Source organism: Mizuhopecten yessoensis, unplaced genomic scaffold, assembly GCF_002113885.1.
Source record: "Mizuhopecten yessoensis strain PY_sf001 unplaced genomic scaffold, ASM211388v2 scaffold716303, whole genome shotgun sequence".
Classification (NCBI taxonomy): Eukaryota; Metazoa; Mollusca; class Bivalvia; order Pectinida; family Pectinidae; genus Mizuhopecten; species Mizuhopecten yessoensis.
This window is the reverse complement of record NW_018480049.1, coordinates 318,864-336,072: the sequence shown is the minus strand read 5'-3', so window position 1 is coordinate 336,072 and position 17,209 is coordinate 318,864. Positions and strand designations below refer to the sequence as shown.

Below are 17,209 nucleotides of genomic sequence, written 5' to 3'. Positions count from 1 at the left end.
AAAGAATGAATGTAATTTATTTAAAATGCATATGCACGTGAAATTCACTTAAATATTCACGATAATCTGATATCACTTAGTGTTCTCACCGTGTCCAGTACCATGTGCACATTCTCCTGGGCCTGAGAGACTGACATACGATATTTATAAGTATGACATTATTTGTTACAAATGGATGTTGTTTAATAGCTAGCTGATCACGCTGTTGGGAATGTTTAAAACAGATTCATCCATCGTTTAGTATCATTGTAATCGTAGAATACATTTGTGCAAAAGTGATGGCAAGATAATCTGCTACAGTGCACGGTTCCGAATCAAAGGAAACATGACCGGCGAACACAAATATATAATCTAGTACCTTCCTCATTGACAGTTCATTCACCATGTATGTGCTCAAACACTAACAACGAAACCCCGGGGACCAGGTTCCATTCACAAAGGCAAACAAACAAAGAACAAACTTTCAGGAATTGCTGATGCAGGAATACATTAAACACCAAACGTGTCATATCCTCAAGAATCAGGACGCAATCCAACCATATGAGGCTTGCGTGAAATACCACTAAGTGAGGCTAACGTGAAATCCCACTAAGTGAGGCTTGTGTACAATCCCACCAAGTGAGTCTTTTGTGAAATCCTAATATCATTTATTCAGACTTTTTTTTATGAAATTCTGATTTAATTCTAAAATACAATGCGTTGAGGTTGAAGAAACAATATTTATACAGTTATCCAAATAATCAATCATTGTTGTTTTAGTAATGTTCGAAAAACTCGTTTAATGAAGCAAAAAAGCCTTCTGAATCGTTAAACGATGTTTCTACATTGCTTTTTACCTCAGACTGATATTTTGCCAATCGTCAAACACTGATGTTACATTGTCCGCTGTCATACCATGATGATATCTTGTATATTGCCACACACTGATATCTTGCCAATCATCACAAAGAGGTGTTACCTTGCCCCTTGCCTCACAAATAAATCTTGCCCATCACTACAGAATGGTGTTACTTTCCCCTCTGTCAAAAACAAGAAACATTACTTCCGCTTTTATCAAAATAATCAAAAGTGTTTGGGTAGAGCTTCTGCACGATTCATTAAGAGCACCGTGACTAGGTCTAAAACTATCCTCTTTCTCGAGTAATCATCGCCAGTATTTTACAGTAATATCAAGGACTAGAATGGTGCTTCTGGGTTCACATGATTTGTATTATGATACCGTAAGTGATAAATAACTGTGAAAGTAGCACGAAGGTAATAAAATGGTTTTTACTCTCTAGTTATCTCGTTAGGGCGGCGCGTCCACAGCAATTGCATAGTTCGCGTGCATCCAAAATATACTAATAACCGATATTATATATCGGTGGTGGTGCCAAGCATCTTTTTTACAAACGGTTTCAATCAAAAGCTCGGAAGTTTTTTTTAATTGCTTGCTATATATTCATAAACGTGGGCTAGACAAGTTTTCTTTCTTCAGAAATATAAACAGGTATAATAACCTGGACTGACATTGACATGCTACGGTTTACATAACTTCGAATATTTCGTATAAGCTTTTCCTCTTTATGTTTACGTAATACTATCTGTCCGTTCAAGGTTAGAATGTATAATATAATTTTGTTTAATGTTTCTAGGATTGCTTTTTGTTCAATATTTATCACCCGGAACACGAACACGATATAAATCAGTTGTATTTTCACCTCTGTGGAAACATTGTATACAAAGCTATCGTTCAAATTCAAATTATAGTGCATTATATGATCATACGGAATATCTCTGTCCTCCATGATGAGTGATGTTTCCATTAAGAACACATGGTTGATGGAGCTCGCTGATAGCAGTTGTTTATAGTCAGTTTGGCTCACACATCCATGTCACTAATTCACTTCCTTGTCTCGATGCCAACTCCTATCATTCATCCAGTTATCGAGTGTGCACCTCGCGCAATAATTCCATAGATATAAAATTTTATCGTTACCGATAACACATTTGTCTGGTCAGCTGGTTCCGTGGGTTACGTAAAATCTATTAATAGTTTCTCCTCCTACGATGCTGTAAGTATTTCTCTTAATTCTTACCCAGATACAACATAGTATGTATTATATGTAAAATCGCACATCATATTAATCTGCAATTACAATTTATTAAGCACTTTAAAATGTAATTTATACTCCCAATAGATGCTATTTTTGAATAACTACTTAGTAAGTTGGCACTGAAACGTATTTCCTCATCAATATGAATCCATGCACGATACACGATGCATTACTCGAAGTACTTGTGTGTATCGTTGTTGGCATACAGCAATATGACACATTTTTGTAGCTACATTTGTACATACTATATTGTACCTAACCACTAAAACATATACAATAAACACTAAGCTCTAAATAACTTTTCGAGATCTTGACTATTTTCTCATTTTCGAACAACAAACATACGTGTCTGTATATAATAATACAGCCTGTAACAACATGCATCTATGCCTGTAAAACCTATAATGTAAGCTGACAAAATTCTAACGGAATGCATTTTTGTCTGTTAATATTATTTTTTGAACTGGTGATAGTTTTAAAGACAGTGAACTCGTTCAAAAAAGAAAATACGATGTCAATTTTAAATGACAATATTCTGACGGCTTATATAGGTGTCTGTAAATAATATTACGTAAAGTAACAAAACTTCTAAATATAAATATAAACGTGTCAATCCTACCCTTAAAACTTACAAAACTTCTTACATCGCGCAAAACCCGCCTTTAAATATATTGTATATATAAGCACATAAAAACACCTTCTCGTACCCCGGTCGAATTCCAGACCAGGTATTGACCAATCGTACAAATGTAATCGAATAATTTTGCGCACCAAATAAGGATATTAGCAAAGATTTACCTTCCTGTAATAGATCACTAAATATGTACGTAATTTTTCTTGTAAGATCGTCAACTGATTTCACCAAACTACTCTCTTTCTTAACCTTGAATCATCATTTTACTACAGTTAAATGTGTTAAGAACGTGGATTTTGAAAAAAACAAAAATCAGTTAAGTTATTACTGCGAACCTTAACCAATCGTCTTTTCTTTTTTGCATACGACTATTTTTCATGCTTATGTCATACCTCAAAACTCTTCACTTAGAAGTATAGATTCTAATAACATTTCCTTTCGTTTTTGTGTAACCTAGGTCCCTTTTAATCGTTTCATTCCGACCTTGAGTTACAAGTTTACCCTTGTATGTTTAGTCAAACAAGATAACATGTCTTTGGTTATTTCCGAGAGTCTCCTTCCCCCACTGTCAGAGCTAGGTGGCATAACATTAATGCTAACGTGCTTTAGGCACTGCCGTGATGAGATTATTCTCTGTTGTGATAAGCACTCTTGTCATGGGGGCAAAGACCTCCCAACCAACAAATGCAACACATTACCATGCCACTGCTCGTTAGCAGAATTATAACAAACTCACAGTCAAGAAAAATAACAGAAAGAAAAGAAAAACAAGCAGAGAACCTGCAATTTACACACTAATACAGATATTTCAAGCACGTAAGCTATTCGCATTAAGGGAAATGTGGTATTTTAACGTCTCGAACGAAAAGGAATTCAAAAAGAGAATACCGAAGTGTCAAAACACTATGGCAAAGTATGAACAAAGTAAAGATACTCTTAAAACAAGTACAGGGAGAATAAGACAAGGTGTCTCCTTTATCGTTGACACCCGCCTTGTAAATCTAGGTAACATCCAAGTAATATCACGTTCCCAAAAACGAGAACTAGGGTAAGGACATCGAAACAAGTAGATGATCATAATGAACCTATAAATCGTCAATAGTCCTCATCGGCTTACATTTCTCAAACACTGTGTTGTAAGGTTGTCCATCAGAAGTCAACATCCTCTCAAGGTAATTCTGATATTCCGAGATTTGTAAATACTAAATCAAACAGCACACGTAAACATTAAAGGTTGGAGAAGCAGGCATTCCTATCAAGAATGCTGTATACTGGTAGTATACAGTAAAGAAAGGGCTACTGATTAAGAGACTGAGCGAGTTGTTCAGATTTCATTTCGTAAAATCAACATTTATTTGATGTTACTACCAAGAAAAGGAACATTCACGATTTGAAAATTGACATCTCTGATGGTCATGTTGTAAGTAACGTACGTGATATTGGTACTCAACAAAGATATTGTCAACCGGGAATTGTGTTTTTCACATTATGCTTATATCGCCGTTTGCCTTTCATGGAAACAAAAGCTCTCGCTATGAATAACGTAAACATCCTTTCGGTGTTGTATGAGGTAGCATACTTATCAGTAGAGAAGTCAAATATTCTGATAAATTCAACATTTTTTAATAGGAAAAAATTACTTGGTGTTTTAACAAACGTATTTGATAACATTTTTAAATTTACCGGGTAATTTTTTCCCATATATAGCAGTCTACATTCGCCAAAGTTGTAAATGGACGGATCCACAGATTCTTAACATACTTAAACTGGGCTCTGAATCTTCATTACTATCTTTCACAACTCAAGCTTTTTTTTCATATTCTGATATAGGTTAAAGAAAGACCAGCTAGAATATTTTTAGAGAAAAGTTGTCCATTGAACAAGGAAAATTATAAACTAGTATGCCCACAGGTCAGAACCACCAATGGTGGTAAGACATCCTCTCGTTTCGATCCAGTATGGGTGTGAAACAGCTTACCTATTGAGTATCCCCAAGGCTGTTGCACACCTGGGACGGCCCGATATGTAACGGTAACATATGTCACACCTATGTGGCTACGTCATTTCTTATTGCTTGCATGTAACGCTTACTAGTATGTTTGTCTAAAGATCTATATTCTGCATGCACAATTTTAAGTGTTTAGTGTAATGTTTCCTTGCATTCTGTGATGCATACTGTTATTCTTATACATTATTGTTGTATACTTAGTACGAATTGCTCTTCCGAGCTGACGTGGTTTTGTTTTAAAACACGACGTTCGATAACCAAATCTTGTCTCTTGTATAAAAAGGTGTAAAAGTGTTTTCTCTGAGCATACACATTTACACTTGGTGTAACTATGAACTTTAGAGATACAATTATTTTATCACAATTATTATGACATGATTTTAGTATGCTCATAATCAATACCTGCATTTCATCATAATAATACATGTAACTTGGTTTAAATATGTACTTTAGAGACACAGGTAGTTTATCACGATTATGTCATTACTAAAAACGATACTTTATAACAACACATATTAATCAAGATAACTTGATAACAAAATAACTTGGTTTAATTGTTTACTTTATAAAAACACGTATTTATTCACAACTATAACTTGCTACAAATAAGTACTTTAGAGATACATGTATTTCATCACAATTATGACTTGGTTCAAATATGTATTTCTAATAAAAACGCCAATTCAATCACGATTATAAATTTGTATTAACATGCACATTGAAGATACATGTATTTTATAACGGTTTTGACTTATTTTTAATATGCACTTCATAAAAGCACATACTTGATCACGATAATAACTTGGTATTAATATGCGCTTTATAAATGTACGTATTAAATCACGATAATAACTTGGTATAGATATGCACTTTATTCATACACGTATTTTATCACGTTTATAACTTGGTGTAAAAAAATCATTAGTAACTCAAAAAATACATTATGAAGAAAAGCACACCGGAAAATAGCTCTGGGCCGTCCCAGGAGTACGGCAACCGTTGAAACGTGATAGGACGCTGTGCCAGCGATTGTCATTTTGCCAGCTGTTCCATAGCTGAACCTTATTTCCGACGATACTTTCCAAAAATTTACATTGATTTGTGTCGTTGATGGAGATATGTTCACGAGAGTATCTATATTTGATTTTAAACGTTTATGATCCTCCTTCAATTGATCGTGTCTACCGCTAACATACTTACTGCCAAGTAATGGGTAGTGCAGGCTCCTGAATCTGCACTTGTATCAATTGATACCATGGGCAGTATCGTTTAGAAGTAGTCGGCAATCAGGGATAGAACTCTAACAAAACTTGTCTGCCATGTTATACTGTATTCGACAGTGTGCTAGGTGAAATAAGCTTATGGTTCAGCGGCTGTTCTACTTTGTTTCTGTTTTTGCTGCGCTTTTGTATAACTGTCAGGTGTATTGTCAGTTTTACTTTTGCGCCATTGTATAACTGTCAGGTGTATTGTCAATTTTACCTTTGCGCTATTGTATAACTGTCAGGTGTATTGTCAGTTTTACCTTTGCGCTATTGAATAACTGTCAGGTGTATTGTCAGTTTTACCTTTGCGCTATTCTATAACTGTCAGGGGTATTGTCAGTTTTACCTTTGCGCTATTGTATAACTGTCAGGTGTAATGTCAGTTTTACCTTTGCGCTATTGTATAACTGTCAGGTGTATTGTTAATTTTACCTTTGCGCTATTGTATAACTGTCAGGTGTATTGTCAGTTTTACTTTTGCGCCATTGTATAACTGTCAGGTGTATTGTCAATTTTGCCTTTGCGCTATTGTATAACTGTCAGGTGTATTGTCAGTTTTACTTTTGCGCCATTGTATAACTGTCAGGTGTATTGTCAATTTTACCTTTTCGCTATTGTATAACTGTCAGGTGTATTGTCAATTTTACCTTTGCGCTAATGTATAACTGTCAGGTGTATTGTCAATTTTACCTTTGCGCTATTGTATAACTGTCAGGTGTAATGTCAGTTTTACCTTTGCGCTATTGTATAACTGTCAGGTGTAATGTTAGTTTTACCTTTGCGCTATTGTATAACTGTCAGGTGTATTGTTAATTTTACCTTTGCGCTATTGTATAACTGTCAGGTGTATTGTCAGTTTAACCTTTAGTATATATGCATGTTCATTTCACCTCGAACTTTACATATTTTGCCTGCATGACCTATTTTTTATAAAACGATTGACAGGTAATGTATAACTACTGTTTATATCACCATGACAGCTCTAATAAGCTATTGTTCTGACAGTTGAACCTTTACTCAAAATTGAACTCAAAGTGTGACTGTTACTAAGCTATATTTCTAGGTGTAAATACAGGTACGTTAGAAAAGTGTGACTGTTACTACGCTATATATCTAGGTGTAAATACAGGTACGTTATATAAGTGTGACTGTTACTACGCTATATATATAGGTGTAAATACAGGTACGTTAGATAAGTGTGACTGTTATTACGCTATATATCTAGGTGTAAATACAGGTACAATGTATGTTAGATAAGTGTGACTGTTACTACGCTATATATCTAGGTGTAAATACAGGTACGTTATATAAGTGTGACTGTTATTACGCTATACATCTAGGTGTAAATACAGGTACGTTATATAAGTGTGACTGTTACAACGCTATATACGTTGTATCTAGGTGTAAATGACCCAGTTAGTGATATGACAGCCTCTTGTCTAACAATCGACACGTGTTCTGTATACGATATTTCCATCAATCTTCCTTCTTAGCAGTACTCATCGGAAACTCGTTAAAGAACACACGCTTCATTGCTGATAGTACCTGAAGTTCTTCCTCTTTTATAGCTAAATAAAAACTCTTTTATCTTGTGCTGCCGTTCTAGCTGCAACACCTCTTTGCTGAACAATTACACATGAATTAGTGAGTGCGATGTCTACTGGTATTCAAACTTCAATGGAACAAAAGCGATTTGATATTGCAAATATCTGGATTTAACACAATAATATAAATCTGATATACATTATTTACTCCAAACGTTAGGTTAAAGAGCCAATAAAACCGTAAAAAATCGCTTACATCCCAGAACGTAAGCATCTAGATGTTTCTGGGATATAAAACTCAGAAATAGGTCTCGTTACATGATATCAAAACCAGATAAAAAGACAGTCAATATTGCTTGTTAAGTTAAATAATGAAGGAAGCCGAGAGGAGAGTAATTGGTTTCTGATGATCCACGATCTCTCATGCGTTCCATTCGAGGAGATGATCCATAACTACTCGTAGTTCAAACTATTTCTAATCTAATTATGAGTTTGGCACTATAACCAAGGGGGTGGCTCTGCGCACGTTATTAAGAGCAGAATGTTTTGATATACTTTGTAACTAACTGATTCATTACCGTGCCAGTGACGTCAGAAAGCACGTGCACTTTGAAAACTCGGGCATTTAAATGTATAAACAAAGCGTGTTTGTGCGCTAAAAAAAACCCCATCACTTTTGATATATTCATTCGTTTCTATTTAAGAAACTTAAAGATAATTCTTAATATCAATCAAGAAGTGCTATGTTTCATCAGTAGAGGAAATTAAGTTTCGATTTTTCCTTCGTATATATCTTTCATACGCTGTCAGGACGACGGAATGGTAATAGTTTTGATTTATCACAATTATTATAGTGTTGATTTAATGTGTAATAATTAGAACAAGATGAGGGTAAATGGATATTTTGAAACGAAACGTCGATGTAATTGGAACCTTCAGAAACATGTCAGCGTTAGGGTAATTTAGGTAAATTAAATCCATGTGTATTATATATAAATAATACAAAAAACAAGTTATAACGATACTCATTTATAATAATAAAAGGAGCACACATCGTAAAGTTAGCAATATGGCAAAATATCAAAGAACCAAATAGCATTTAGATGTTTTAAAACAGAGAACTCGACAATTTGTAATATATGAGATTACAACTGGGGTGTCGTATTGAAAGCTATTTGACACTTTCAACGATTAACATTTGATTGGACGTCTACTTCGGAAAGAGCAAGATTTCTCATCAGAGGGCCGTTTTCCGCAAAACAATCGACTAACGATGGGCATGTTTAGATTGGAAATATATTACAATTCCTCTCATGAGATCAAAACAAACATAAAAATGATGAAGAGAACCCATTCCGCCACATTTCAACTTGATTTCTTTTATTTCATAGCTGATCGAAATGATTTGAAGACAATTTAATCGACAAAAAGTAGGGAAATGATGTCAATAAAGGCTGAACACTATTGAGGTTAAATATCACACACTAGGCAGCAGATTGTATCGACTTAGGATTTGTCGAAGAACAGGACACTATCAAAAGAGCTGCGCATACAATTGCTTTTGAAACTTCGGTTTAAGACTATTATATTGTAAAAAAAAATAGGTGTCTAGACTTTCCTTACGGAATCAATTATTGCATATAATTAAGTACGTGCAACCATGTGTTTATTGCGCACCACCAAAAACCGTTTAATAACATTTTAATTGAAGAATACTTGTAATATCTCGTGCATATCACAACATTCACGTTATTGTTGTTTAACTTAATGGTTTATCGCAGTCTGAAAACGTCCATTTTTTTCAGTCTAGAATACAAAGTAATTAGATAAGATAATTAGCTGTCCAGAATGTATTTCCATCGTACCGAGTGACCCTACAAGAACTCAATCACTAACGTCGACACAAACATAATCTACGTCGCTAAATAGTAAACTTGAAAGTCTATTTCCCAGACTTCACGTAGTCGTGTACAGTGACGGGCCATTAGCATGCTTGGTTTTCGCGTCATGGAATAAACGCTGATGACGTGTTTATACTTAAAAGACCGTTCAAATCAATTAACTGTAAACAAGGTATGGTAACGTGAAAGTTCATCCTACAATATGTAAAGAGTGGTTCTCTATACTAAAACAGGTAACAGAGTGATTCGTCATACTAAACCAGGTAACACAGTGATTCGTCATACTAAACCAGGTAACACAGCGATTCGTCATACTAAACCAGGTAACACAGTGATTCGTCATACTTAAACAGGTAACACAGTGATTCGTCATACTTAAACCAGGTAACACAGTGATTCGTCATACTAAAACAGGTAAGATATTGATTCGTCACACTAAAACAGGTAACACAGTGATTCGTCATATTAAAACATGTAACAAACTGATTTTTCACACTAAAACAGGAAACACATTGATTCGTCATACTTAAACATGTAACACAGTCATTTTTCACACTAAAACAGGTATTACAGTGATTCGTCAAACTAAAACAGGTAACACAGTGATTCGTCATACAAAAACATGTTACACAGAGATTTGTCATACTTAAACAGGTAAAACAGTGATTCGTCATACTAAAACAGATAAAACATTGATTCGTCACACTAAAACATGTAACAAACTGATTTTTCACACTAAAACAGGAAACACATTGATTCGGCATACTTAAACATGTAACACAGTCATTTTTCACACTAAAACAGGTATTACAGTGATTCGTCAAACTAAAACAGGTAACACAGTGATTCGTCATACAAAAACAGGTAACACAGTGATTCGTCATACTAAAACAGGTAACACAGTGATTCGTCATACTAAAACAGGTAACACAGTGATTCGTCATACTAAAACAGGTAACACAGTGATTCGTCATACTAAAACAGGTAACACAGTGATTCGTCATACTAAAACAGGTAACACAGTGATTCGTCATACTAAAACAGGTAACACAGTGATTCGTCATACTAAAACAGGTAACACAGTGATTCGTCATACTAAAACAGGTAACACAGTGATTCGTCATACTAAAACAGGTAACACAGTGATTCGTCATACTAAAACAGGTAACACAGTGATTCGTCATACTAAAACAGGTAACACAGTGATTCGTCATACTAAAACAGGTAACACAGTGATTCGTCATACTAAAACAGATAAAACATTGATTCGTCACACTAAAACATGTAACAAACTGATTTTTCACACTAAAACAGGAAACACATTGATTCGGCATACTTAAACATGTAACACAGTCATTTTTCACACTAAAACAGGTATTACAGTGATTCGTCAAACTAAAACAGGTAACACAGTGATTCGTCATACAAAAACATGTTACACAGAGATTTGTCATACTTAAACAGGTAAAACAGTGATTCGTCATACTAAACCAGGTAACACAGTGATTCGTCATACTAAAACAGGTAACACAGTGATTCGTCATACTAAAACAGGTAACACAGTGATTCGTCATACTAAAACAGGTAACACAGTGATTCGTCATACTAAAACAGGTAACACAGTGATTCGTCATACTAAAACAGGTAACACAGTGATTCGTCATACTAAAACAGGTAACACAGTGATTCGTCATACTAAAACAGGTAACACAGTGATTCGTCATACTAAAACAGGTAAAACAGTGATTCGTCATACTAAAACAGGTAACACAGTGATTCGTCATACTAAAACAGGTAACACAGTGATTCGTCATACTAAAACAGATAACACAGTGATTCGTCATACTAAAACAGGTAAAACAGTGATTCGTCATACTTAAACATGTAACAGAGATTCGTCATTAGTAAGCCATTATACTTATGAAAAAATTCAATTAATTCTTCAAAATGAAGAACAAATTCTTCAGTCTGTAAGGTTTATATGTGTTATTATATGTGACTATTGTCTGTATTGATACAATAATTAAATTCATTCTAAATAAAAAAACAAAATGAAAATGGTTCACGCAGTAAATTAAATATACGCGTGCCTCCTAGAAGAACTATTGTATGATATAATTAAATACCTATCGTTGGCAGTGAGAAATCTTCAATCCTGGCAGTTGTGCTGTTGGGTATCAAAATGCAAAATTAGGTAGCAATGCACGTGTTTTTCCTACACGTTTTTGCTTCATACTCTATAAAAACTGTCTTCTATCTCACAACCATACTTGTACTTCAAATGCTTCCAGGTAGAAGTGTAACCAGGCGCTATCTCTAACATTTACTTATCTGCAGACTCAAAATATATGACATATAGTTCCATACGGTTCATTATGACATCACGGTGTAAAGGTCAGTCGGGTCGTTCTTAATGCCAGTTATAATATACAACCAGCAATTAAAACACTAGTTTGTCTTAAAATAGCCGAGGTGTTCCGAGTGTAGGTATATATGCGGGTTTGACCAACAAACCAATGGGTCACCGGGTCGGTTCTGATGCTCCCCATCCCGGATAATTACAGATAAGGACAAGTGATAGTTGGCACGCGAACACATTGAGATATCCATCATTTACATAAACACTGATCTACTCTCGTGCTTACTATGACATGGCCACAGCGGTGCATGTTTGGGGTCAAGCTAATCGACTTCGGACACGATCAGTGGTTGCGGTGTATATTACGTTCTATGACGAGCGTGATTCCTCTCCCTTTCTATTCATTAGGCTTCAATGTTTATCATTATGGTTTACTGGCTCTTTGTTTCCCGACGCACTAATTGACACCTGAGGTGAGTACACATTAGCATCCTAAAGGAAGCACGGCGTGGGAGGTTTTATCAGCCACGACGCAACCAAACACAAAAATAATGAACAAAGAGGCACTCTTAGTTCCATCTCACTGATACCGCATTTCGCCTCATTGAACGAGTTTTAAAGAATAACATGCATCTTTGCTTGTAGGTTATATGCGACTGATTGTAAGGTTGCACATTTAATATTTAAAAGGTATCACAGTGAATGCTTATTACAAGGTAGATAATCTGGAAGGATCGATCATATTTCAATTATGTATTATGAACATGTGACCGCATGAAATATTAAAGATCCTGTACTCGCGAAACAAAACTAGCATATAGCAAGCAGCGAAATCCAATTATGTAAGAAAATATGTACTGAACGATCAGCCATTATAATAATATATGATCATAACTATAGAGCAAGTATCGACCGTTTGAGAATGAGGAGGTCATTATCATATCTCATAGAGGGACAAAAGACAAAAAAAAATAACGTTTTCTTTACTTTTTGACGTAAATATTATGACACTACCACGAGTGCTCTTTTATGAATGACCTATACATGTCTCAAGAAACCAATGATGACACGAGTATCAAGCGCTTCAGAGCCTACCTTTCTATCCGTGGTCATATGTAAATTTATCGGCGCACGTGCCTTACTACTAATTATGAGGCCATAATGATCGTGACCTTACGCCAGGTGAAATGACCCGTGGACTGATGAGGCTACTGGAGAGTCTCACAGTGGCTCTCGTTTGACGTCAGCATCGATCTGTGTACGTAATGCTGTAGCTTACGAGTGTATACGTAACGGAGCAGCGTTCCTGTATCTACGAGTTACACACCTTACCGTGTGACGTATAACATCATATTGAACAGCATTCATTTAACATTCCTAGTCAATGCGAATGCCCATTGAAACTTGATCAATTCCATTAAGTGCAACAGAATTTTAGTTTTTTTTTCTGTTTCATGTAGTTGTCAATTACATTAACTACAAATTCCAACTGAAAAAAAATCACTGCTTATGTTCAACATTTAGTTTTTTTTTATCTCTTCTAAATACAAACAATTTGTCAAATGTTAGCGTTTATTTCAAATAAGTGAAGACTTTTTGTGTGCTTGTTTATTGTAAGGAATAGGAGAGGGAGGGTCCGTTTGTCCAATGTTGTAAAGATGTGGGTCTTGGCATATATAGCTGATATGAATGCCATCTGAATAAGGTAGGCCTTAGTAGGGATTTATATAAGTGACCACATAGAGTGGTAAGTTAAACATGGATAAAATACAGAATGGTTCTTGAGATGACAATTTCGACAAAAGTTGACAAGTGAACGAATATGCCACAATCATATACAGTCGTTATGTTAGTTAACAAGCGAATAACGCAACGGTTAAAATTAGAAATTAGCGGGAAGCTAAATGTTCCCTCGCTTGTCTGATACATTTTTACTTACCGTAAGAGGTATAAGGTAATAAAAGTTGTTTTTACTCAGTACTTACCATTAGCGGTGTATAACAGGTGCTGAACACTGCCGTAATTCCTACCAGAAGAACCAGCATCTGCAACTCGGCAAACCTTTTATTGTATCCATTGTACTTCCTAGAATTTCCATTTAATATCTTTTTCTTTCTCCAGCTGCTAAGTAATGTATACATGACGGTCATATTACACATAAAAGTCGTAGATATGATGAGGAGTGCCAGGCCCGCGAACAGACAGTTGAACCCCTTATGGATGGGCATTGGGGTATAATAGTCAAAGAAACACCACGTATACGGGTAGTGCAGGACAAACTCGCCGAACCCGACCAGGGGAAGGGCTGCTATGGTCGCTGCGAATATCCAACAACACGACAAAAAAATTGTGGCGTGTTTCTTTGACAAACGACTTTGATACAAAAATGGATGCTTGATACAGATGACCCTTTCTATGGACATTGCGCACACAATCGTCATGGTAGCGTAAGCAGCGAATGCCATAGAATATCCAAAATAACTACACATCATCTGTCCTCCCTTCCATTTGAAATCGTTTAAATAAACCGTTATGACGACTGGAGAGACTAGCGTGGTTCCTATGAGGTCTGTGATTGTGAGTCCAGCGACGAGTCTGTAGAATATGGTTCTCCTTTGTTCCGGTCCTGACCGTAGTAACACAAAAATGGCCAATAGATTACCTATAACACCCGTACCGAACATAATGCCAGCACTCATCACAGAGTTGTTCTTTTTTAGTTGAAATGCATCAGCATCAAAGGATGAGTTTGTGATGTTATCGTCCACGGTATCGTAGGACGCTAGGAAAGTTTTTTTCGCGCTGAAATTACCCATGTTTACATACGAAGCCAAACTTATACTCTGACTGTCCTGAAACTTAATGCTGCTGCTACTATACAGGGATAGATACGGCAGCGTAGAGCTATCATACACGTCGCTCCGTGCGGCGGGGGAGCCACCATCGCTCGTTCTAGTTGACCAATCCATGATATTCATAAGAATTCCCAGTAGAGGAAATTTCCTAACACGATTTGCATCAAAGGTGAAATAATCTCACTATTAATGATTGTCGTTCGGCATGTCCTATGAGACATATCTCCCCATAAAGCTTGGGCAATACGGTGTGGTCAATACTGCGCCCAATGGCGTGAGGAAATCGCAAATAAGAAAATCAACACTCTGGTTTTAACTAAACGATCCAAAACAGAACTGTAGAGTCCATGGCGTTCTGAGGTACAGCCTTCAATCACCTGGAATAGAAAATAAACAAATACTAATCACACACGACAAAGCCCAACGGTAACATATATAGTGATGCGTCACAGATACACGCAAAATACTTGGAAATCGTTAGATCAGTAGAGTGGCACGATATTGTACCGGGATCCCTTTATGTCAGTTCAACGTTTACTCCGGCTGATAGCTCCTTTATATAAGTACAAGGGTTTTATTGACATGACGTTAATGTTAGTACAACATTTACACTGGTTGACATTAACGTTAACACTGGCTGAAAAGTTCACACTGTGTATGACACCCGTACATAAGTAGGTTTTACACTGGCTGAAATTACTTGTATATACGCAAGCTTTACACTTGCTGAAATCACTTGTATATAAGTAAGTTTTACACTTGCTGAAATTTCTTGTATATAAGTAAGTTTTACACTGGCTGAAATCACTTGTATATAAGTAAGTTTTACACTTGCTGATACCACCTGTATATAAGTAAGTTTTACACTGGCTTAAATCACATGCATATAAGTAAGTTTTACACTGGCTGAAATCACTTATACATAAGTTAGTTTTACACTGGCTGAAATCACCTGTATATAAGTAAGTTTTACACTTGCTGATACCACCTGTATATAAGTAAGTTTTACACTTGCTGATACCACCTGTATATAAGTACGTTTTACACTTGCTGATACCACCTGTATATAAGTAAGTTTTACACTGGCTTGAATCACTTGCATATAAGTAAGTTTTACACTTTCTGACATAATCTGTATATAAGTAAGTTTTACACGTGTTGACACTACCTGTACTAACTCCATGTTAGCACAATGGTTACAATAACCGTCATCAATTTTATATAAGTATAACTTTATAGTGGGCAAACATCACATTTGTGTTAGTCAAATTTGTTTCAATTTCCCGATCGTGAACGTTCTCTTTCTTGTTAGCTACTTTTAAACTTCCCCAAACTATATTGCAGTTGGTGTGTTATTTAAGAGCATCCGAGTATTATAATTTCAGCGATGTATATCGACTGCTGCCGGGGATATTTACAAAACGAAGATTCCAAATGTGCAGGTTTGATGAGGAACATGGACTAGTGTCATGATTACCATGATCCCATTGGGAACTATGTCGTTTATTTGTGTGAAACGAAGGTCGGTGTTTCTTTTAGCATGCTCATTAGAGTGCCTTGTGGGTTTAGTATTCCTACCCGAGCTCTTGATGTGAGGACGTGACATTACTTTGATTCGACTTTGATTAACATGGCGGTTGTCATTGCTGTAGCAAAAGACGCTTACCCTTCCGAAACACCTGGTTTTATTTTTCTTGTATTTTTCGTAGGTTTCATTGTATATTTTCCCTTTGGTTATTTAAGTACGAATTACGTGATTTGTTCTCACTTTAAAAAAAATACTAACTGTGATTTGCTTTTATAATAAATAATACAGTGTAAATACTGACTTCACCTTTATGTAGGCACAAGGTTTAAATGGATCGTTGTTACATTTACGTAAATACTGACTGATATGACCTTTATATTGGTATCGGTTTAATACAGACTTATATCACCTTTATTGATAAAACTGAATTTTAGGTTCTTGCTGCATTTCCCCCGCTTTATTACAAAGTTAGCAATTTACAGATCCTATATCATGGCTATGGTCATGGAGAATTATATTCACATGATTGTTTTCTTTTTATTTCGTTTCACGAAGAAAGTGTCATGATTTGAATAAGATGTTGTACACCGTATTTTTCCTTTAAATAAATCAGTCATCTATATGTATGATAGAAATGTTCGGCGTAAGTGTTGTTTTCTTTGAGAACCGGAAGTGGGCGTCATTTTTCTGCAAAGTTTTTAATTTAGCTAAAACATTGAATTTACGTGTACACTTTCTGCAAGACTAATGCTGAGTTACGTGGATAGCATGGCAGGTGTTTACTTTTTACTTATAAGTTTCTTTTTGAGACGATGTTTAAGAAAAGAAAAAAAAGGAAAAACGAAAGTTGACATTTCTTTTTAACCAAATCTGTTAATATTTCCTGAAGTTTTGAAATTCAATCTGCTTTTACTATTACTTCCTTTTTGATGAGATAAGAATTTAACATTTAGTGATAACTTGTACATAGATAACACTGAAATGTATAAGTATGTTTCTGGCGATCGATGACTGGCGTC

The 17,209-nt window shown here is 35.6% G+C and overlaps 1 protein-coding gene across 9 annotated transcripts in view; it reads right to left on the bottom strand.

Annotated features, from left to right (window-relative positions):
* Positions 1 to 17,209, bottom strand: part of LOC110442837 (prostaglandin E2 receptor EP4 subtype-like) — a 102,344-nt gene that overhangs the window by 20,574 nt on the left and 64,561 nt on the right. For all 9 annotated transcript variants that reach the window (XM_021486659.1, XM_021486658.1, XM_021486657.1 and 6 more), the window contains one exon: positions 13,793 to 15,039. In XM_021486659.1, the coding sequence (XP_021342334.1) occupies positions 13,793 to 14,785 (993 nt within the window). In that variant the 5' untranslated portion in view covers positions 14,786 to 15,039. The remainder of the gene's footprint in view (positions 1 to 13,792; positions 15,040 to 17,209) is intronic.